At 35.2% G+C, this 24197-nt stretch overlaps 1 protein-coding gene across 1 annotated transcript in view; it reads right to left on the bottom strand.

The window, feature by feature from the left end:
• The window catches only part of SLC9C1 (solute carrier family 9 member C1), a 116448-nt gene that overhangs the window by 8250 nt on the left and 84001 nt on the right, over positions 1-24197 (bottom strand). The window contains exons 18-27 of the mRNA XM_007104009.2: positions 23505-23693; positions 22300-22449; positions 20572-20623; positions 19201-19349; positions 15149-15274; positions 13688-13786; positions 12986-13159; positions 4912-5043; positions 4596-4781; positions 2830-2953 (exon numbers count right to left, since the gene is read on the bottom strand). Of these exons, the coding sequence (XP_007104071.2) occupies positions 2830-2953; positions 4596-4781; positions 4912-5043; positions 12986-13159; positions 13688-13786; positions 15149-15274; positions 19201-19349; positions 20572-20623; positions 22300-22449; positions 23505-23693 (1381 nt within the window). The remainder of the gene's footprint in view (positions 1-2829; positions 2954-4595; positions 4782-4911; positions 5044-12985; positions 13160-13687; positions 13787-15148; positions 15275-19200; positions 19350-20571; positions 20624-22299; positions 22450-23504; positions 23694-24197) is intronic.

Below are 24197 nucleotides of genomic sequence, written 5' to 3'. Positions count from 1 at the left end.
TGAATATAGATGCAAAAACCCTCAACAAAATACTAGCAAACAGAATACAACAACACATTAAAAGGATCATATACCATGATCAAGTGGGATTTATCCCAGCGATGCAAGGATTCTTCATTATATGCAAATCAATCTATGCACTCAGATTTGATGGAGAAATCAAAAGCTTTACAGACAAGCAAAAGCTAAGAGAATTCAGCACCAGGAAACCAGCTCTACAACAAATGCTAAAAGAACTTCACTAAGTGGGAAACACAAGAGGAGAAAAGGACCTGTAAAACAAACCCAAAACAATTAACAAAATGGTCATAGGAACACACATATCGATAATTACCTTAAACGTGAATGGATTAAATGCTCCAACCAAAAGACACAGGCTTGCTGAATGGATACAAAAACAAGACCCATATATATGCTGTCCACAAGAGACCCACTTCAGACCTAGGGACACATACAGACTGAAAGTGAGGGGATGGAAAAAGTCCTAGCCATGGCAATCAGAGAAGAAAAAGAAATAAAAGGAATACAAATTGGAAAAGAAGAAGTAAAACTGTCACTGTTTGCAGATGATATGATGCTATACATAGAGAATCCTAAAGATTCCACCAGAAAACTACTAGAGCTAATCAATGAATTTGGTAAAGTTGCAGGATACAAAATTAATGCACAGAAATCTCTTCCATTCCTATACACTAATGATGAAAATTTGAAAGAGAAATTAAGGAAACACTCCCATTTACCACTGCAACAAAAAGAATGAAATACCAGGAATAAACCTGCGTAGGGAGACAAAAGACCTGTATGCAGAAAAGTATAAGGCACTGATGAAAGAAATTAAAGATGATAGCAACAGATGGAGAGATATACCATGTTCTTGGATTGGAAGAATCAATATTGTGACAATGACTATACTACCCAAAGCAATTTACAGATTCAGTGCAATCCCTATCAAATTACCAATGGCATTTTTTATAGAACTAGAACAAAAAATCTTAAAATTTGTCTGGAGACACAAAAGACCCCAAATAACCAAAGCCGTCTTGAGGGAATAAAATGGAGCTGGAGGAATCAGACTCCCTGACTTCAGACTATACTAGAAAGCTGGAGTAATCAAGACAATATGGTACTGGCACAAAAACAGAAATATAGATCTATGGAACAAGATAGCAAGCCCAGAGATAAACCCACGCACCTATTGTCAACTAATCTATGACAAAGGAGGCAAGGATATACAATGGAGAAAAGACAGTCTCTTCAATACGTGGTGATGGGAAAACTAGACACCTCATGTAAAAGAATGAAATCAGAACACTCCCTAACACCATACACAAAATAAACTCAAAATGGATTAGAGACCTAAATGTAGGACCGGACACTATAAAACTCTTAGAGGAAAACATAGGAAGAACACTCTTTGACATAAATCACAGCAAGATCTTTTTTGATCCACCTCCTAGAGTAATGGAAATAAAAACAAAAATAAACAAATGGGACCTAATGAAACTTAAAAGCTTTGGCACAGCAAAGGAAACTACAAACAAGACAAAAAGACAACCCTCAGAATGGGAGAAAATATTTGCAAATGAATCAATGGACAAAGGATTATTCTCCAAAATATATAAACAGCTCATGCAGCTCAATATTAAAAAAACAAACAACCCAATCCAAAAATGGGCAGAAGACCTAAATAGACATTTCTCCAAAGAAGGCATACAGATGACCGAGAAGCACATGAAAAGCTGCTCAACATCACTAATTTTTAGACAATTGCAAATGAAAACTACAATGAGGTGTCACCTCACACCAGTTAGAATGGGCAGCATCAGAAAATCTGCAAACAACAAATGCTGGAGAGGGTGTGGAGAAAAGGGAACTCTCTTGCACTGTTGGTGGGAATGTAAATTGATACAGTCACTAGGGAGAACAGTATGGATGTTCCTTAAAAAACTAAAAATAGAATTACCATATGATCCATCAATCCCACTACTGGGCATATACCCAGAGAAAACCATAATTCAAAAAGACCCCTGCAACCCAATGTTCAAGCCGAATGGATAAAGAAGATGTGGTACATATATACAATGGAATATTACTCAGCCATAAAAAGGAACGAAATTGGGTCATTTGTGGAGACATGGATGGATCTAGAGACTGTCATACAGAGTGAAGTAAGTCCGAAAGAGAAAAACGAATATCGTATATTAACGCATATATGTGGAACCTTGAAAAATGGTACAGATGAACTGGTTTGCAGGGCAGAAATAGAGACACAGATGTAGAGAATAAGCATATGTACACCAAGGGGGCAAAGCGGTGTGGGGTGGGGGTGGTGGTGTGATGAATTGGGTGATTGGGATTGACATGTATACACTGATGTGTATAAAGCTGATGACTAATAAGAACCTGCTGTATAAGAAAATAAATAAAATTCAAAAAAATTTTTTTTAAATAATAAGGTTATTTATTTAGTCACATCATTTATATCTCTGTTGTTCAGACAGTGCAACAATATTTTTACTATTACTGCTATATAAAATATTTTAACTTTTGGGATGAATTAGAAATTCCCTCATTAATTACTTTTATACATGAATAATGTGTATAATATATAATGCATATAATTATATGTGTTTGTTTTTATAGATTAAATATTAAAATTTCTAATAACTTAGATGTTCTCGGTTTTAATTTACACATTGGATATCAAATATGTCAGTTAAAAGGATTCCTCAATACTCTAGGTAGAATGCATACAAGTTTCCAAATACATATAGGAGTATTTTACAAAAGGAAAGTAAGTTCCCAATTACTCAAAGAAATCTAACATACCTGATGCTGCAGGATGAGCTGGTTTACGTGATGCTATATACTTTCTAGTGTTCCACCTGAATTTTTCTGAATCAGTCTCAGTTTGAACAATTGTTACCTTTGTGAAATCTTCAGTGCCTTGTATCTGAAAGTTGACAGATTACAAGGTATATCATACAGTTGAATGTTTCTCTGTTAGGCTACTATCTCAGACACTCTCTAAATATCTGGGCCTGAAAATTTACAGTATCAATAGATATTAGATATCTTTAAATACCTGGATATGTTAGTTTTGTGAGAGTCAATATTCTACATACTTTCACTGATTTTTAATTATTTTGCTCATTTTTATTACAAATGAGAAAAATAATCAAGAGTTAATCATCAATGACCCTTTAAAATATCACCCAGAAAGTTTTTCTGTGTGGCAGGAAGAAAGTTTGAAAATCAATGGATTTCAAGAAATCTTCCAACCTTGTGACTGTCTTCAATATGCTTTGAATAACGTTGGTGCCCAAATCCACAGTGAGCAGAGTTTTATGCCTAGGAGAGTAGACAGAGTTGGGCAGGTTTGGGCTGCCTCGAGAATCTCTTACTTGGTCATCTAAATTCCCAACCCGCACCCCCAACTAAGCTCTATTATTATGTATTCAAGAATAGAGTTGGGGAGCACCATAGTTAAGAATAATGTTTTACTTCCTCTCACTTGGCATCAAATTGGTGCTAGTGGCATCCACGTAGAAAATTTGCTTGTGACTGTTTCTCAGCTTAGGATTCCTCTTATTCCCACCTCAGTTTTTTCCTTGTGTCCCAAATCTACCTTTTAAACACTTCTACCTTAGCTGTAAATGTTTATTAATCTATTTATATATGTTTCTTTTCACTTGGTTGAGAGATCTCTTGAGGGCAAGCTGAAAGTCTCCTTCATCTTGACCACTTTAGAATCTAGCACTCTTTCTGTCATAGTTGCTTTAAAAAAATGCCTGATTTAATTGACTCTCTAGGTCCCTCTTTCAAGTTACTTTCTTTAGCTGTATTTTATGCGTCCTCTGATTCCTCCTGACATGTGCCTCTCTTACTCTACCCCAATACACACAGACACAGACACACAGACACACAGACACACACACACACACACACACACACACACACATCCTGACATGTGCCTCTCTTACTCTACCCCAATACACACAGACACAGACACACAGACACACAGACACACACACACACACACACACACACACACACACATAATACAGTTCTACTTTTTCTTTCTTCTCATGGCACAGCTTCTCATTTTAATTGGAAGGGTAACCCAACTTAAATATGAGAAGTCCTTCATTTCTACATTCACTTTCAAAGTAGCTGGGGAAATACCACTGGTACTCACTTCAGCATGGGACTGACAGAACATTTTTAGAGCACTGCTGTTACAGTCCAGAGAGAGTAGTCCTTCTGCATTATGTACATGAACTTAATAGGTCTTCTTTTGCTATTTACAGATGCACCAAAATCGAACTCTGGTCAAAATGTATAGCTTAGCCTAATTCATTGACAGTGAATAAGAATAGCTTGGTGTTTGGGCTACCCAGTGCTAAAGCAATCAATTAATTTGGTGTGTGGGGCGTGTGTGTGTGTGTGTGTGTGTGTGTGTCTGTCTGTCTGTATGGAGGTGGTGGGGGAAAGGGAAAGAATGGGAAGGTGGAAAAGTGACAATTTTTCTAATATTAACACATTGTTGGACAAATGGCATATTGACCTGAAGATATGAATCAATATTTCTTTACCTGATGGCATGTTATAGGAATTAAGAAAGGAGCTTTATAAGCTTTTCGTAATTGACAATCTTCCACAGCTCCATGAATGAGGATGACATAAATTACAGTTTCATCATAGATATCAGTTTTGGTGTTCTTTGGTATATCTTTTACATAAATGTTACAGAGTTTTAACTGCATCTTGTAATTCCAGTCCTATAAGAAAAACACAATTTCATAGTCTATTTTTATAAAGTTTAATATAAATTCCTAAATAGTTAATTTCTAACAAAACTTTAGGGCAATTTCACTCAGAGAAGTACAATTTTATGTAAACACCTCTTACCTCATAAGATAAATGTTCCCTGATTTTTTTGGCAGTAATAGAAAGTCCAAGTTTTAGCCACATTTTATATTCAATGTGAGGACAGAATTGTTCAAAAGCTTCATACAAGTGATATTTGGGAATAAAGTATGCCTGGAAAAAAGAGGATATCAATTATTTTTAAGTCTTTTATTGAATTTGTTACAATATTGCTTCTGTTTTATGTTTTGGTTTTTTGGCCGCGAGGCATGTGGGATCTTAGTTTCCCAACGTGGGATGGAACCCACACTCCCTGCATTGGGAGGCGAAGTCTTAACCACTTGACCGCCAGGAAGTCCCAGAGGATATCAGTTTAACATTTCATCCTGTGCACCCATTATTTAATGAAATGAGGTTTTCTCATTTATACATGTAACATTAAAGCTAATAATTTAAATTATATAAATTCATGTTATTGCCTGGAAACCTAATAAAATGTATCTATTTAGTAAATATTTGTGCAATCTTGTCATACACTAAGCACTAAAAGACTACATGATCCAATGAGAGTTTCTTTATTATTCTTATAGATTCTGAAAAAAATAGAAAACCAAGTACCAAAGATCATTTAACCTTTTCTAAAGACATAAGTATTTCTAAAAACACATTATTTGAGGGGAGCAAGTGTTTTGGTCAATAATAAAATGCGGATACTAACAATGAACAGACTATTGGCTATTAGGAATAAGCTGCTATGAATATACAAGACATTGTGTATGTTGGTTTTAATTTCTCTTAGTAAGTATCTATGAGTGGGGTTGCTGGGTAATAGGGTAAGTGTGTATTTAACCTTATGAGAAACTGCCAAACTGTTTTCGGATGAAGTTGTAACATTTTACGCTCTAACTAGCCATGTATGAGAATTTCAGTTGCTTCACATCCTTGCTAATACCCTGTGTTCAGTTTTTTTATTTTTAGCCAATGTAGTAGGTGTGTAGTGATAACTTACCGTGATTTTAATTTGCATTTCTCTGAGAGCTAATGATATTGATTATCTTCTTCATGTGTTTATGGGCAATTTATATATTCTTTTGTGAAGTATCTGTTCAAATCCTTTGCCCAATTTTTAAAATTGAAGCATAGTTGATTTACAATATTATACTAGTTTCAGGTGTACAACATAGTGATCCAGTATTATTATAGATTATACTCCATTTAAAGTTATTACAAAGTATTGACTCTATTCCCTGTACTGTTCAATATATTTTTGTAGCTTATTTATTTCACACATAGTAGTTTGTACCTCTTAATCCTCTACCCTTATTTTGTCCCACCCCCTTCTCTCTCCCTATTGGTAACCACTAATTTGTTTTCTGTATCTGTGAGTCCATTTCTGTTTTGTCATATTAATTTGTTTGTTTTCTCTTTTTAGATTCCACATATAAGTGATAACTTATAGTATTTGTCTTTCTCTGACTTATTTCACTAAACATAATACCCTCCAGGTCCATTCATGTTGTTGCAAATGGAAGAATTTCATTTTTTTTATGGCTTAGTAATATTACCAAATATATGTATATAATATATATATATATATTACCACTTAGGTTGCTTCCATGTCTTGGCTGTTATAAATAATACTGCTGTGAACGCTGGGGTACATGTATCTTTTTGAATTAATGTTTTCATTTTCTTCATATGCTTATCCAAGAGCAGAATTCCTGGATTATATGGTAGCTCTATTTTTAGTTTTTAGGAAACTCCATACTGTTTTCCATAGAGGCACAAATTTACATTCCCACAAACAGTGTACTAGGCCTCCCTTTATCCACATCCTCACCAACATTTGTTATTTGCAGACTTTTTTTTTTTCTTTCACTTTTTGACTGCACCATGCAGTATGTGGGATCTTAGTTCCCCAACCAGGGATCAAATCTGGGGCCCCTATGGTGGAACCACGGAGTCTTAAACACTGAACTGGCAGGGAAGTCCCATTGTTATTTGTAGACTTTTTGATGACAGCCATTCTGACAGAGGTAAGCTGAAATCTCATTGTGGTTTTGATTTGCATTTCTCTGATAATTAGCAATGATGAGCATCTTTTCATGTGCCTGTTGGCCTTCTGTATATCTTCTTTGGAAAATATCTATTCAGGTCTTCTGTGCATTATGTAATTGAGCTGTTTTGATATTGAGTTATATGAGCTGTTTATATATTTTGATATTAACCTATTATTAGTCATGTAATTTATAAATATTTTCTACCAATCAATAAGTTGTCTTTTTGTTTTGTCAACGGTTTCCTTTGCCATGGAAAATCTTGTAAGATTGCTTTTGTTTCCTTTGCCTTAGGAGACAGATCCAAAAAAATATTGCTACGATTTATATCAAAGAGTGGTCTGCCTATGCTCTTTTCTAGAAGTTTACAATATCCAGTCTTACATTTAGGTCTTTAATTCATTTTAAGTTTATTTTGTATACGGTGTGAGAAAAAGTTCTAATTTCATTTTTACATGTAGCTGTCCAGTTTTCCCAGCAACACTTATTGAAGAGCCTGTCTTTTCTCCATTGTATATTTTTGCCTTCTTTGTTGTAGATTAGTTGACCATAAGTACGTGGGTTTATTTCTGGGTTCTCTATTCTGTTCCATTAATCTGTGTCTGTTCCTGTGCCAGTACCATACTGTTTTGCTTACTGAAGCTTTGTAGCATAGTCTGAAGTCAGGGAGCATGCTATCCCCAGCTTTGCTCTTTTTTCTCAAGATTGCTTTGGCAATTTTGTGTCTTTGGTAGTTCCATATAAATTTTAAGATTATTTGTTCTAGCTCTGTGAAAAATGTCATGGGTAGTTTGATAAGGATTGCATTGAATCTATAGACTGCTTAGGGTAGTATGGACATTTTAACAATATTTTCTTCCAATCCATGAACACAAGATATCTTTTCATTTCTTTGTATTATCTTTAATTTCCTTCATCAATGTTTTATAATTTTCAGAGTATAGGTCTTTTACCTCTTTGATTAAGTTTATTCCTATATATTTAATTCTTTTTGATGGGTTAAACTAGACTGTTTTCTTTTATTCTCTTTCTGATAGTTCATTATTTGTGTATTGAAAAACAGTATATTAATCTTGTACTCTGCAACTTTACTGAATTCCTCTATTAGTTCTAATAGTTTTTTCGGTGGAGACTTTAGGGTTTTGTCATCTGCAAATAGTGACAGTTTTACTTCTTTGTTTCCAGTTTGGATGCCTTTTATTTGTTTTTCTTCTCTGATTGCTGTGGCTAGGACTTCCGATGGAAAGTTAAATACAAGTGGCGAGAGTGAGCATCCTTGTCTTGTTCCTGACTGTAGAGGAAAATCTTTCAGCTTTTCACCATTGAGTGTGATGTTAGCTGTGGATTTGTCATAAATGGCTTTCATTATGTTGAGATATGTTCTCTCTATATCAAATTTGATGAGGGTTTTTATCATGAATGAATGTTGAATTTTGTCAAATCCTTTTTCTGTGTCTCCTGTGATGATCGTGTGATTTTTATCCTTCATTTTGTTAATGTGGTGAATCACATTGATTGATTTGTAGATAATGAACCATCCATGCATCCTTGGAATAATTCCACTTGGTCATGGTGTATGATCTTTTTTATATATTGTTTGAATTCAGTTTGAATTCAGAATTCAGTTTGTTGAATTCAAATATAATCCTTGATAATATTTTATCAAGGATTTTTGCATCTATATTCATCATAGATATTGGCCTGTAATTTTCTTTCTTTCATTTTTTTCATAGTAGTAGTCATGTATTGTAGTCATGTATTGCTTAGAATCTTCCCTCCTAGAACTGCTCTTGCTGTGTCCCACAGAATTTGCAAAGTTGTGTTTTTATTTTCATTTGTCTTGAGGTATTTTCTGATATACTCTTTGATTTATTCATTGACCCACTGTTTTTCTTGGTAGCATGTTCTTTATTTTTATTTATTTATTTATTTATTTTTGGCTGTGTTGGGTCTTCGTTGCTGCGCATGGGCTTTCTCTAGTTGTGGCAAGTGGGGGCTGCTCTTCGTTGCAGTGCACAGGCTTCTCATTGCGATGGCTTCTCTTGTTGTGGTCAACAGGCTCTAGGTGCGAGAGCTTCATTAGTTGTGGCACACAGGCTCAGTAGTTGTGGCTCATGGGCCCGAGAGCACAGGTTCAGTAGTTGTGGCACACAGGCTTAGTTGCTCCGTGCCATGTGGGATTTTCACAGACCAGGGCTCGAACCTGTGTCCCCTGCATTGGTAGGCAGATTCTTAACCACTGCACCACCAGGGAAGTCCAGTAACATGTTTTTAAGTCTCCACAGTATTGTGTTTTCCCCAGTTTTCTTTCTGTAATTGACTTTAGCTTCATATCATTGTGGTTGGGGAAAATGCTAGATATAATTTCTCTCTTCTTAAATTTGTCAAGACTTGTTTTGTGGACTAGTATGTGATCTATCCTGAAGAACATTCCATGTACACTTGAAAAGAATTTGTCTTCTGCTGTTTTGAATGGAAAGTTCTGTAGATATTTATTAAATCCAACTGGTCTTGTATGTCATTTAAGACCACTGTTTCCGTATTGATTTTCGGTCTGGGTGATCTGTCCATTGATGTAAATGGGGCATTAAAGGTCCCCTGCTATTACTGTATTGTCAATTTCTTCCTTTATGTCTGTTAATATTTGCTTTATATATTTCGGTGCTCCTTATATTTGGTGCATATATGTTAATGAGTGTTATATCCTCTTCTTTTATTGATCCCTTAATCATCATATAATTCCTTTCTTTGCCTTTTGTTATAGACTTTGTTTTAAAGTCTACTTTGCCTGATGTGAGTATTGCTACCACAGCTTTCTTATTTCTATTTGCATAAAATATCTTTTTCCATACCCTCACTTTCAGTCTGTGTGTATCTTTAGCTTTGAAGTGAGTTTCTGGTAAGCAGCATATAAATGGGTTTTGTTTTTTTATCCAATCAGCCAGCCTATGTCTTTTGATTGGAGCATTTAGTCCATTGACATTTAAAATGATTATTGATACGTATGTACTTATTGCTATTTGTTACTTGTTTTCTGGCTGTTTTTGTAGTTCTCTGTTCCTTTCTCCGTTTTTCATTTCTTCCCTTGTGGTTTGATGATTTTCTTTAGTGGTAGACTTGTGTTCCTTTTTTCTCTAGTTTTTCTGTATCTATTGTAAGTTTTTGATTTGTGGTTACCATGGGGTTCATATATGTTGACCTATAGCTATATCTACTTGTTTTAAACAGATAGTCATTTAAGTTCAAACACATTCTAAAATATCTACTTTTTTTTACTCCCTTCTCTCAGGTTTTGTGTTTTTGATGTCATATTTTACGTCTTCATTTTTATCCCTAACTATTTATTGTAGTTATAGTTGATTTTACAATTATTTGTCTTTTAATCTTGTAATAGCTTAATTGACTGATCCACTACTTTTACTATATATTTGCCTTTATTTGTGGCTTTTTTCCTTTCCTGACTCTCTTTTACTGCCATCTCCAAACTACTCTTTTAAGTTCTAAAATTTCCTTTGATTCTTTTCTATTTTTCAATATTTCCTATGTCTTCTCTCATAAAGATTATATTTTCCTTTAGTTGCTTGAACATATTTCCCTTTGGTTCTTTGAATCTATTCTTAGCTGTTTCATGTCTTCATTTAATCCATATTCTGGGCAATCTCACTGTTAGTTTTTTATTTATTAACCCCTCCCCCGACATACACACACACACACACACACACACACACACACACACACACACACACACTATGGGCCACACGTTCATGTTTCTTTGCTTGTTTAGTAATTCATGATTTCTGATGATAAATTGTAGAGATTCCAGATTCTGTTATCTTCCTTTGAGCACTGTTTATTTTTGTTGTAGTAGGCCCTTCATTTACTGTCTGATAACCTTGAGCTTGTACGGGTTGTATAGGTTGATTTGTTTAATCAGTAGAAAACTCTAGGTATTTTCCATGATAGTGTAATTTAGTGGTACTTAACCTCCAAATTCTGTCTCCACTGTGAAGCCTGCCAGGGCCTGCTCTCAATCTTTGTTATAGTAAATCTAGAGCTAGCCTTACTAGGTCATGGTATTTACTCCTAAGGTCTATTCCTTCTGTTCTCTCACCCGCATGCCTGAGGTTTTAAAAGTTCTATCCTTTCTGGCAAGACAGAACCTTAAACATCTCAAATCCCTGGCACTCCTTGACCTCTAATATCTCTGGTCCATTCTCAGCAATCTGATAATTTAGTTTTGTCTCATCTTGTGCACGTGCACCCTATCCCTCAACCAAGGACTTGTGGAGAACCACCACACAGATTCCTCAGTTCTCCCTGTGTTCAACTCCTGCTCCTATGCCCAGCTCTACAGATTCCAACCAATTTAGCTGCCACAATTTCTAATCTCTCCCATTTCAGTTCAGCAGGATCATGGCCTTTCTCTTGGATTCTTATTGCACTGTGGTTGGAAACTGTCCTAGTGAGAGGGTCAGGGTGGATGTGTGGCTTAACTTGTAAGTTTCTCTTCTCTTGAGGTTTCCAAACTTAACACTGCCTGTTTTCCAATGGCTGAAAATATTTGTCTCATATATTTTGTCAAGTTCTATGGTTATTTATGGTGAGTATGCTACCACGTTCTCGGTAACTTCATTATATCCAGAAGCAAAAGTCTAGAGTATTTTTATGCAAATGCATGGTATCATGTAATTTCACTTGTAAATATTCTAATATGCATTGCTGAATGACAGAGACTTTTGAAATTTTCCCTTGCCTTCTTCCTCCTCCCCTCCCTTTTTATTCCTTTGATTTGTTGAAAAAAAAAAAGAAACAGGTCATTTGGCCTGTAGGACCTTCCACATTCTAGGTTTAGCTAATTATTCTCTCCTGGTGTCAATTAACTTGTTTCTCTCCTTCCTGTATTTTCTGTAAACTGGTTGGATTTAGAGGCTTGAGGTTTTCTCTTTTCTTGTGCAAGAAGACTCCGTGGTGCTAGTCCTTCTGTTGCATCAGATCATGAAGTATGTAATGCCCCAGTTGTCATTATTTGAGGATGCTAAGATTGTCCTTAGGTGGTGTGACCCTGGTTTTTCATTACAAAGTTTCCCATTAACATTCTGCTTAGTAGTTTTAGCATCAGTTGGTGATTGTTGCATAGGTTTATTACTTCATTAGGGCTGGCAAAATGGAGATATTCTAATTCTTTAATTCTAGATTTGTTAGCTGGAATTCTTCTACACAGAAGAATTTTTCATCTTTTTTTTTTCTTTTTAGCTTCCTTGAAAGAGTTCATAGAGGAAAGGCAGAATAAATGTTTAATTTTTTCTTTTTTAAAAGAAGCAATCCAGAATTCCCTGGTGGTCCAGTGGTTAGGACTCCGGGCTTCCACTGCCAGGGGCCTGGGTTTAACCTCTGTTTGTGGAACTAAGATCCCGCAAGCTGCATAGCATGGCCCAAATATATATATATATAGTAAAAAAAATAAAAAAAAGGCTGTCCTTTAAAAAAAAAAGAAGCAATCCATTTTCAGCGACATAAGTTGATATCCTTGCAACCTTTTTGGAATAAAAAAATAGGTGTCATTATCAACTTATGAGTTTTTATATATTTTGGAGGTTCAATTATTTACAGTCATTATTCTTTCTGAGTTCACATTAGGCCAGTGGGACCCCCTGCTGCTTTGAGGATTTTGTCCTCAATTGTGTGTCAGGAAACTTCCGTCCACTTTGCTCAACTTTTCTAGTAATAAATCCCAACTCTTTGACTTTTTCCCTTCCTTACCCTCTAAAGTATGGTATTGATAGTTAACATGTCTAATTTTCCCATGAGAGATATCATATAACCAGTTTTTCTGGTTAAATCCTTGTTTCAATATGGTAGGTTAACTTTTACAAACCATTTTGTTAGGACATTATACTGTGTTCATAAAATTTTATAACAAGTTTTATTTCTTTATAATCCCTATTTTTAAAAAAATTGTCGCTAGACTGTAAACATATACAAATACAAAAATAACCTTAAATTTTGTACTAGATATTTAACAAGGTACAACAGTAAGACATAAGGTGATGTTTTCTGACCTCCACTACAGTTTTGCAGGTGGCAGAATATTTCATGGGTTCATTAGTCAAGCAGTTGAGCTCTCCTATTATTGCCCCACTGATCACAAAGTCTGTGTAAGTTATTTGGTAATCTTTCTCCTCTGACTCCCAGATTATTTGGTCAATTCCCAAACCTGGCTTTGATCTTTGAAGCTGTTCAGGGACAAAGAAAGAAAAAAAATACATATGCCAGTTAATTTACCAAAACTATTTAATTTATGGCTTTTTCCCCCTTTGGTTTTAACAGTTTTAATATTTATATATTGTTTGAGAACATGTATTACTCATAAGTTTTAAAGTGAATTTATTAAATTAGCAATGACTTGGAAAAAAAGCATTCTTAAATACTCTGATCTTTCTGATCCCACCTACTCACCCAACCTATACCTGTCTTAGAATGACTAAAAGCCCAACTCAAACATAAGATAAATAACAATTTATATTATAACTTTCCATCTTAATGCTGATCCTTTGAGGTTTCTTGTTATCAATAGGAACGTATGGCTTAAAGGTGATGGCTGGTATTATCATTGTGTCTGAGGAAGAAAATTGTTGTTTGGATAACAGCTACTGTCCAAAAAAAGGAATAATGGAGTTCTTAACATTGAAAGGTATTTATTCTCTATTATGTAACTTTTTAACTAGTGCTCACAAGTGCATTTATAAATGTCTCTGCCTTACCTTTACCATGCCTGAAATAATTACATAAATTCCTTGGGGCTCATCACCTTCTTCAAATATATCATTTCCACAATCAAATGTTACAACTCTGGATCTTTCCTAAAAAATATCACCAAATACATAAGCTATAAATAATATTTTAGTGGTGATTGGAGTTTACATTTTTTAAAAAGTTGTACATTTTAAAAGTAAATATTACTCAAAAATATCTGAGATTTTGTGTTAGTAATAAATTTGTAAGAGAAAATAGGAATTATGGCTAACAAAGAGAAGAAGGGGGCTTCCCTGGTGGTGCAGTGGTTGAGAGTCCACCTGCTGATGCAGGGGACGCGGGTTTGTGCCCGGGTGCGGGAGGATCCCACATGTCGCGGAGCGGCTGGGCCCGTGAGCCATGGCCGCTGGGCCTGCGCGTCCGAAGCCTGTGCTTCTAAGCAGGAGAGGCCGCAGCAGTGAGAGGCCTGCGTACCGCAAAAAAAAAAAAAAAGAGAGAGAAGAAGGTGGATATTCACAGGTATATGTAATTTCAGATGAGGTGTTCATACATAGATTAGAAAAAAATCTAATCTAGGAATAAGAATGTAGTAGAAGGATGAAAATATTTCATTTGGATGAAAAATAGGACAGATGCAAGCTAATGGCACATATGTGTCTTATACATACTCGTGCTCTAAACAGCTGATGAAGTAATAAAAAAATTCATTCATTCAAAATATTTTAAGCAGGTGAAAAAAATATAATTTATCTTTTGGTACTTATTTGATATAGAAAAAGATGTTAATAGAACAGGTTAAATCTGTTTATTTGTTCATCCCACAAACACTTATTGAACACCCGCTATGTGAGATGCTACATGGTAGGAGTCGAGTATTCAAAAGCTGGATGAGGTAAAAATTATAGTAGGGGAGAGAGATGTAAAGATAATAATTGTAATGTAATGTAATGATGCTATAATAAAGGTATATAGTTACAATGGTGATTCCTTCAGTCCTCCAAATTCTGGATGGACCATAGGATGTTCTTCTACTCGTGGGGTATTTGACTCTAAAGCCTGCTTTACAGAGTACCTTTGGTGGGGGTGTTTCCAGAGAAGCAATAAGCAGAGGAGGTTTGGGGGGAAAAAAATGAAAGCAAAGAGCATTTCAAGATAAGTAAATAGCACTCACAGAGGAATGGAATTAAAGAACAGTATAAAGTTCTTGGGATACCATGAGTGGTTCAGTATAAATAGAGTATGGGGTATATGACACATGGGTAACAGAAAGTAAAGATGGAGAGGTAAGCAGGAGGCAGATTGTGGGAGAACTTTGCATGTCATTCAAAGATATTTTGATTTTATTCTACAGGTAATCAATGACATCTAGATAATTTAAAACCGAAGAGTATCATGGTTAAATCTTTACTTTTTAAAATATCATTTGCTGATACATTAGAGATAGTATTACTAGCAAATACAAATATTACCTGAATAAAGCTTATATGGTCTTGGTCTTTATCTAGCCATGGAATATTATAGAGTGCTTTGTCAACAGTAAGAGGTTTGTACATAGTTTGAAGATCAAGTATCTCTCTTTTTCTGGCCATTATTAACTAAAACCACAAAAGTTAAGAAAGGAGATGAACAAAACTGGGGTTCACAGAATGTTTAAAACAATTATGATTATATACTATTTCCTTTTCTTGCTCTTCTGAGATTTTTGTTCTTCCATGGAAACCTTCAACCTCTCCCCTGTTATAGCATTTTTCTATGTTATCATTATTCTGAAGTCACAGATTACTTTTAAAAGTAAATCTTGGGCTTCCCTGGTGGCGCAGTGGTTGCGCGTCTGCCTGCCGATGCAGGGGAGCCGGGTTCGCGCCCCGGTCTGGGAGGATCCCACGTGCCGCGGAGCGGCTGGACCCGTGAGCCATGGCGGCTGGGCCTGCGCGTCCGGAGCCTGTGCTCCGCGACGGGAGAGGCCGCGGCAGAGGGAGGCCCGCATACCACAAAAAAAAAAAAAAAAAAAAAGTAAATCTTATATGTCCATGCCACTCTCTCACTTCGTCCCAGCTACCAAATGTAAAATAGATAGCTAGTGGGAAGCAGCCGCATAGCACAGGGAGATCAGCTCGGTGCTTTGTGACCACCTAGAGGGGTGGGATAGGGAGGATGGGAGGGACACGCAAGAGGGAGGAGATATGGAGATATATGTATATGTATAGCTGATTCACTTTGTTATAAAGCAGAAACTAAGAAAAAAAAAAGTAAATCTTTTACCGAAGTATAGCACATATGCAAAAAGTGCACAAATCATAAATGTCCATCAAAGAACATTTACCACATGAAAATATCTGCGTAACCAGCACCCAGATTAAAAAAGAAAACATTTATTGAACCCTAGAATCCTCCCTTATGTTCTCTTCTAGTCATTACTTCTACCCCAAATTAATCACTCTTTTTCTATTACCGTAGTTTAGCTTTGTCTGGTTTTGAGCTTTATCTGCATGAAATCAACGAGTATGTATTTAGTTGTGTCTGGTTTCATTTGCTCAACATTATGTTTCTGAGATTCATCTATAATGTTGCAAGGAGCAAACATTCATTCATTTCATTTTCACTGTTGTGTAGTATTATGTTTTATGAATATACCACAGCTTTATTTATCTGTTGTTGATTGACATTTGGGCTGTTCCAGTTTTGGACTTTTGAAATGCTGCAGTGAGTACTTGTTTGCTGTACATATGTACTCTTTTCTGTTGTATATATGGTTATGTAATCTAATTTCTGGGTCTTAAGATATGTATATGTCCAAATTTAGTAGATTCTGCCAAATAATTTTCCAAAGTGATTGTATCAGTTTATATTTCCACTCTAATGTTCCAGTTGCCGACACTTGGTATTGCCAGTTTTTTTTTAAATTTTAAGTATTCTGATGGTTGTGTATTTGTATTTACTTTTGGTTTTAATTTGCATTAAGCTTATGATGATGATATTTGGCATCTTTTCTTATGTTTATTGGCTTCTAGAATATTCTCTGTTAGGAAGTGCCTGTTCAAATCTTTTGCTGATTTTTTTAAAAAAATGAATTTTCTGTCCTGTTCTTATTGATCTGTAAGATATTTTTATATATTCTGAACATGAGCCCTTTTATGGATATATTTATTTTGAAAATTTCCTCTACCTTTTTGTGGATTGTCTTTTCATTATCTTGTATCTTTTTTTGTCTCTTATTTTCTGCATTACTGTCTTCTTTTGTATTCAGTTGATTTTCTGTAGTGAAACATTTAAAACTCCTTTCTCATTTATTTATATGTAATTCTTTAGTTATTTTCTTTTCTATTACCACAGGGATTACATTTAGCATCCTAGAATATAACACTCCAATTTGAATTTATAACAGTTTAACTTCCATAACATACAAAACTCTGCTCCTTTAACAGCTTCATCCCCACCCCTTGCAGCTGATGTCATAAAATTACATCTTTATGTGTTTGTCCAAAACACAAACTAAAAATTTTTTTAAATGCATTCATCTCTTAAATATGACATTACAAGCCAAAGCTATAATAATTCTAGCTTTTAGACTAATAATTACTTTAAAAATATATTACTCTCTCAAATTATGTAGAAAACAAAAAAAAATGGAGTCAGACACAATTATTACAATAATACTAGCTATAATAATTACCCATGTATTTACCTTTACTGAGATTTTTATTTCTTCATATGGGTTTGAGTTATTGTCCAGTGTCCTTTCATTTCAATCTTCATGACATGTTTTAGAATTTCTTTCAGGGCAGGTATAGTGGTAATGAACTCCCTCAGATTTTGTTTGTCTGAAAATGTCTTAATTTCCCTCTCACTTCTAAAGGACATTTTTGCTGGATATAGGATTCTTAGTTGACTATTTTTTCTTTTAGTACTTGGAATATATCAGCCCACTTTCTTCTGGTCTCCAAAGTTTCTGATGAGAAATCTGCTGATAATCTTATTGAGGATCCTTTGTAGGTGATGAATTTTTTCTCTATTGCAGATTTCAAAATTCTCTCTTTATCTTTCAGCAATTTGATTACAATGTGCCTTGATGTGCGTCTATTTGAGTTCACCCTGCTTGAAGTTCAGTGAGCTTCCTGGATGTTAATATTCATGCCTTACATCAAATTTAGAAAGTTTTCAGCCAATATTTCTTTAAATTTCCTGTCTGTTCCTTTCTCTCTCTCTTGTCTTCTTGGGACATATACATTGCATGTGTTGGTCCACTTGATGGTATCTCACAGGTCCCTTAGACTCTGCTCACTTTTCTTCAATCTTTTACTTTCTATTCCTCAGATGCTATAATTTCCATGGTCCTGTTTTCAAGGAGACTTATTTTTTTTTTATGCCTTTTAGCTCTTGCCATGTGGTGTTATACATATTTTACCTTAGGTTCATTCTTAAGGATTTAGAGTTTTTAATTGCTATTGTGAATACAATATTTTTCCACATTTTCTTTAGTTGTGGAATAATTTTGAAAGTTGATCTTGTTTCTGGAAACCCTATTGAATCATTCTATTGATCCTATATTATCAATTTTAAGTTAATTCTCTAGGGTTTTAGATTAAACAATCAATAAGCAATAATAGTTTTATCCTTTTTCCAAAACTTCCATCTCTCAAGTTCATTTTTCTTCTTGATCTGGCTAAGACTTACAAGCACAGCATTCACTACGTGTAATGATACTGTTCTTCTTTTCTCCTGACTTTAATGGGAATAATTCTAAATGTTTTGCCATCTAATACAATGTTTGCTTCAGATTTTTAATAGATACTTTTTATCCAGTTAAGGATGTTACTTCTTTTATTAGCCTTTGAACATTCTGAATGAGAGTTGGATTTTATCAAATGACTTTTCTTCTTTGATCTCTTAATAAGTGAGTTATATAGCTATTTTGGGAGACAAAACCTTCTTAGTCATAGTGTATTATGCCAGATTCAACTAGCTACTATTGTGTTAAGAAGTTTTATATATGTATTCACAAGTATAATAACTTTTTTCCCCTTATACTATTCTCGATTTGGGAAATAAATTTTATACTTACAGATTGAGTTGGGACCCTCTCTAACTTTTTACATGTCACAGTACCATTTAAATAACTTAGAGAAAGGAAATGTAATTAATTCTTACCCTATAATTCAGTGTTCTTATAAATCATAGTTTTTATGGAAAAAGTTGTTTCAGTGTCACAGGTAACTCCCAGGAACATATTGATACCCAGTCTAGCCTAGGATGAGGAATAGTTTCATTATACCTTTAGTCTGGGTGCAAAGCATAGAAAGAAGTTGTCCCTCACTATGGCAAGAAAGGAAAGGGAAGTTGACCAATAGAATTGCAGGAAGGAAACTCTCTCTGATAGGTGCTTTTCTTTAGACAACTATTTTAAGTTATATATTTATATTGCAGGAATGGCCTATATTGGAGAGAGCCAAAAGTAGGTTTGATGATCATAAATGACTATATATCAAGTAAGTATATTTGCTTTGAAAATATTCTACCATACCTTATTAATTTCAAAACCTTCAATTTTATGAAGAATTCCTTTTAACCTGAAAACTTTAACAATTTCTCTAGCCAAACTGAGCATGACATTAATCTCCTCCTTTGTTTTCATAGTGACAGCGATTTCTGGGTGGTCATACTCTAAGTAGCCTGAAAAATAACAAAATATTTTCAGAGGAAATAAGACATTGCTTAAATATTTCATGTGGACAGTAAGCTAATATTTCTTCTTTAAACCCATGGAGTATAACCCTCACCACAGGGAGATGTATCTCTCCCTGAAGAGGCCTCTACAATCAATCAAAATTCACCAGTAGTTGCAGAATTCTGCCTGACATTTTCTTGTCGGCAGCCCATACCTGTGTCTAAGGCCATGAAGGACAGGCAGCCCTAGTCCTAGGATCAAAATTATACTGAAGCACCTATGCTGGACAATGACAGGTTCTCCTGGGCTCTAGGTCTGGAGTTCATGACCCAATTTTTTATTCTGTTTGAATGAAGATTTCTGACTACTGTGTGCTTAAATATGGCTTCTGATCAAGGTCTCTCACTCCTCCTGGGTCATTTCCACCCGTCGGCCTGGGCATCTAGATGACTCATCTATCTATGTTCTTCTGCCTGTCTGATGTGGATTCCTGGATGCCCATGAGAGTTTCATCCACTTAGGACTTTTTCTTCGTCATGACCTCTTGTCTGGCTTGACAACTATCTGTCATGCAAGATCTCTCATGCTTGGCCTCATTCCCAGGCTTGCTGTGTTCTTTTGTTGTCCACCATCTGGTACCAAACTCCCTTCTTCTCCATACACATAAACACTGTGCTATAGGGATGTGTCTGTCTCACTCCCAGGATTTGTGCTGCACTAGGACCATGAATTGGCGTGATTCAGAGAACAAGTTGTTGTCACGTTTGGGCACTGAGCCTCCTAGCAGTCACATCAGCGATCTGTGAGGCTCTGTTCCGAATTCAACTTGTTTTAAAGCCTAAATCCTCAGATGGCAACTCTGTGGCAAATGGAGGAAAAAATAGCTTCTTTCCTTGTGTTGCTCAGGAAGGTATGTTTGGAATAAAACAGAATTTATAAAGTGATAAAGACATGCATAACCATGGCATGCAAATGTGTTTTCTTTAAACAGAAATTAAAAGGCCTTCATTGTGGTATAAGGCAGAGAGAACAAATGTGGAGGGGTAATATTACACTATTCTCATCCAGCCAAAGGTACGATCATGTTGATTGTTGAAGTTATTCATTTTATTATTGATAGTAAGTAGGTCTCTTCAAAGATCAGTTTAGTTATCAAAACCATTGCCTCTCTGAAGAAATGATGATAAGAGATGGTCATGTTAGATCTTTAGGGTGAGAGGTACCTACCTAGCTCTTTCATAGCATGTCCTGTATTCTTCGTTACCCTCCTTAATAACATCTACAGAACAAAAGAAATGTTTTGGGAGACAAAACTGTTATAAAATGTCTTTACATTTGCAACTGATGAATTTTTAACCTAAATTAATAACTTTAGGGCTTCCCTCGTGGCGCAATGGTTAAGAATCTGCCTGCCAATGCCGGGGACATGGGTTCGAGGCCTGGTCCGGGAAGATCCCACATGCCGTGGAGCAATTAAGCCCATGTTCCACACCTACTGAGCCCGCGTGCCACAACGACTGAAGCCCATGTGCCAAGAGCCTGTACTCCGCAACAAGAGAAGCCACTGCGATGAGAAGCCTGTGCACTGCAACGAAGAGTAACCCCCACTCACTGCAACTAGGGAAAGCCTGCACGCAGCAACGAAGACCCAAAGCAGCCAAAAATAAATAAATAAAATGAATTTAAAACATAACTTTAAAGAAAAAATATGATGGGGAACTTTTCAGGAATTAGAATTGAATTTTGTGTAATGAATTTTATTTTACTCCAGCAAGAGTGGTGGAGAAGATAAGAAGCGGCATTACCTAGGCTAATTTTGAGAAGCCTAAAGGTAAGTCATATATTTTTTCTTAAAGGAACTTACTTTAGGATACTATTGATTCTGAAAAATACAGGCATGCTAGGTACTCTCCCATTCAATTTTTGAGAGCCTCCAAATTTGGGAAACAGGTGTGGCTTTCAACCTTAAATGAGATAGAAGTTTTAACCAAACTATGTGGGAGCAGAATTGAGGACTGAAACTGGCCAATATCTTAGAGATTCAAGTCCTTCTGTATTTTCTACTGTGTATCCTCAATATGAGTGGTTATAAAAGGTAACAAAATTCAGCAAAATAGTTTTATAATTACAGGTGGTGAAGAGAGAATAGATACAGCTCTTTGTGTTCAACTACATATTGAGTGTTCAATGTTCTCAACTACAAAGCTTTGGGCATATAGTATATAGAATACAGCATTCAAATGTTCTAAATTATCTTGAAAGGTGACTGTTTAATTCCACATAGCTAGCAAATTTGTGGGGACATATAATCTGCTTAATTGAGAAAATGAAAAATAAGGTCTAGAACTTAGGCCCTAGCATTCTCTTTGCTGTTTATTAGCTATGTGTATGACTTTGGGCATAATCATTTAACCTCTCTTGGTTTCATTTTTCTCACCTGTATAATGAGAGAATTAGACGTGGTTTCCCTCTAAGTAAGTTATTGGTACTTCTTTCCATTTGCCATATCCCCATCCTTTACTTCTTTCATTATTTACTGTGGGAAAATCAGGGATATAGAGAAATAGAAGGAGCCTTTGGGAATTATGAGGAAAGTCTGTTGGCTCAACCCTGCCATCACTTATCGTCCTCCAATATTTCCTATTTAATGCATCTGTAGCCTGACAGATCCTGGAACTTGCATTGAGAGAAGCTGACCGCTGCACACGGGTTTCATGACAGCTCCACAAGGACAAAAAGATGTGCTCCAAGAGCCTCATAACTTGTTAATATGGCACAGACACTTCAGTAAGGAGCCTTTTGAGTAATCTAAATGTTGATTGGTTTCAGTTTTTACAGACATTTCTTAGCAAACCAGGAGTCAAAGGTCATATATAGACAGAAGACATGATGGGTGAGGGAAACTGAGGGGTGAGGGACATAAACCATTTTCTTAGTATTTAAAGTTTTCCTCACCTGTTTAACCTGTTTAGAACTTGCAATCTTATCAATTATAGTCATTATGTCTGCTTCGCCTTGGATATATCCTTTTAGTATAGCATACTTAAAGGACAGCTGATGACTCATGTTTTTATCTAATATCTGCAGCAACTTTGGTGTTACGAGCTAAAAAAACAGGACCACTATTTAATATAAATTGTACAAATTATAGTTGATTTTATGTTGGTTAGTTTAAAATAGGTATTAATAAAAAATGACATGCTCTCAATAGTAACTTGTCAAGATTCTTGGTTATTTTATTCATAGTATCTCTATAATTTCATGGCTAGAGCTATTTCCCCATAACTAATAATATTAGATGTCTCTGTGAAGTTAAGACTTTATTCTTTACTTATTTCCCTTAGAGAGAATTGCATGCTATTTTCCACTGGTTTAAATTCTTGGAAAACAATGTGATTAATCTTCTGGGCTTAGGCCATAAAATGACTGTCTATAAAGTAGTCACTTTTACCTGCTAAACCTCCCACTAAACTTTTCACTAGATGGTTCATTTGAGTGAGAGTCCACCACAACTGTACTCCCTGTTTGACCCCACAATTAACCTCTCGCGGTTTCTTTGCTGAGGGTTTAAGTCCCCAGGTTATCTGTTACCTTTGTACAGTCTCCTAACTTCAGCAGAGTTGGCTGATCCCTAAGTTTTCTTGTCCATGCTCCATAGTCTCCACACTCATATAGAAATAAATAACTACTCATTATACTTGTTATAGGAAGACATTAATTAGACAGTCAAAGGTCATTTTTGATGCTGTGATTTTATAATATTATGAGTTTATATAACACAAAACATGTATTTTTCGGTTTCTTAATTTGTATGAATGTATACTATTTGCTTTGTCACTACATGGTTTGTTTTGTTGATTTCCATCATTTATTTCAGGTATTCATAAGAATAAACATTACTTTGGAGTTTTCATGTGCTCTCTATTCAAAGGAGAAGCTGTGATGAGTATTTCTGTACTTTCATGTGCTAAACAAATTTCTAATATAACTTGGATATTCATAATATAATCTGTTATAAAACTTAATTTGTCAAAGGGATCTAAAATATAAACATCAGCCCAACAGAAAGTGGAAACCATAAAACTAGTAAACTGCTTTTATTCGATATTCATGAAGCAGTCAGGAGAAGTTTGAAACTGCATGATTTAATAGTTCTTTACCTTCAAAATGCGTAGAACACGAAGAAATCGAACAACATTTATAAAGACCACTGTTTGAATCAAATCAAAAGTATAATAATTAATGGAATTTGTCTCAATAAGCATTACATCTATGATGCCAATTAACGTAATTGTTAACTCAAATAGATTCCAGGCATGTAAAAAATATTCCTTCTTCATTGCTGCTATCTGTAGATTTAAAAAGAAATTGTATTATCTTATTTGTTTTTGCTTTTACTACACCATTTTCCATAATAACTGAAACATTGCTAGTTAGGTTTTTCTCTGATCTACCCTAAGATTCTACTTGTCTAAAATACTAGAAAGTGATCATGTCAACTTGAAATTAAATGGTTAAAATATTGAAACATCTATTCCAAGAGAGAAAATATTCAAAATGCCTACTAACTTATTAATTCATTCTTTATTTATTTAAAAAAATTTTATTGAAAACCTACTATAACTAAGAGAGTAGGAGTGGTCAAAAATGATTGTGGAATCCAGCCTGGGAAATTAGGTTTCCAGGGTAATTTTGAAGCAAGAGTAGGTTTAGAGATGATACATTTGATTTGAATGTGCTGTTTGAGATTTTTGCACAGTATTTTATTGTAGAAATCCAGTCATCAGTTGTCTATATGATCTGAGGCTTGGAATAAAATCTGAGCTGGAGACATGAGTTTGGGAATCATTAGA

This window comes from Physeter macrocephalus, chromosome 1 (genome assembly GCF_002837175.3).
Source record: "Physeter macrocephalus isolate SW-GA chromosome 1, ASM283717v5, whole genome shotgun sequence".
Lineage (NCBI taxonomy): Eukaryota > Metazoa > Chordata > Mammalia > Artiodactyla > Physeteridae > Physeter > Physeter macrocephalus.
The sequence above is the reverse complement of the archived record's forward strand: the minus strand, read 5'-3'. Positions and strand labels throughout refer to the sequence as shown.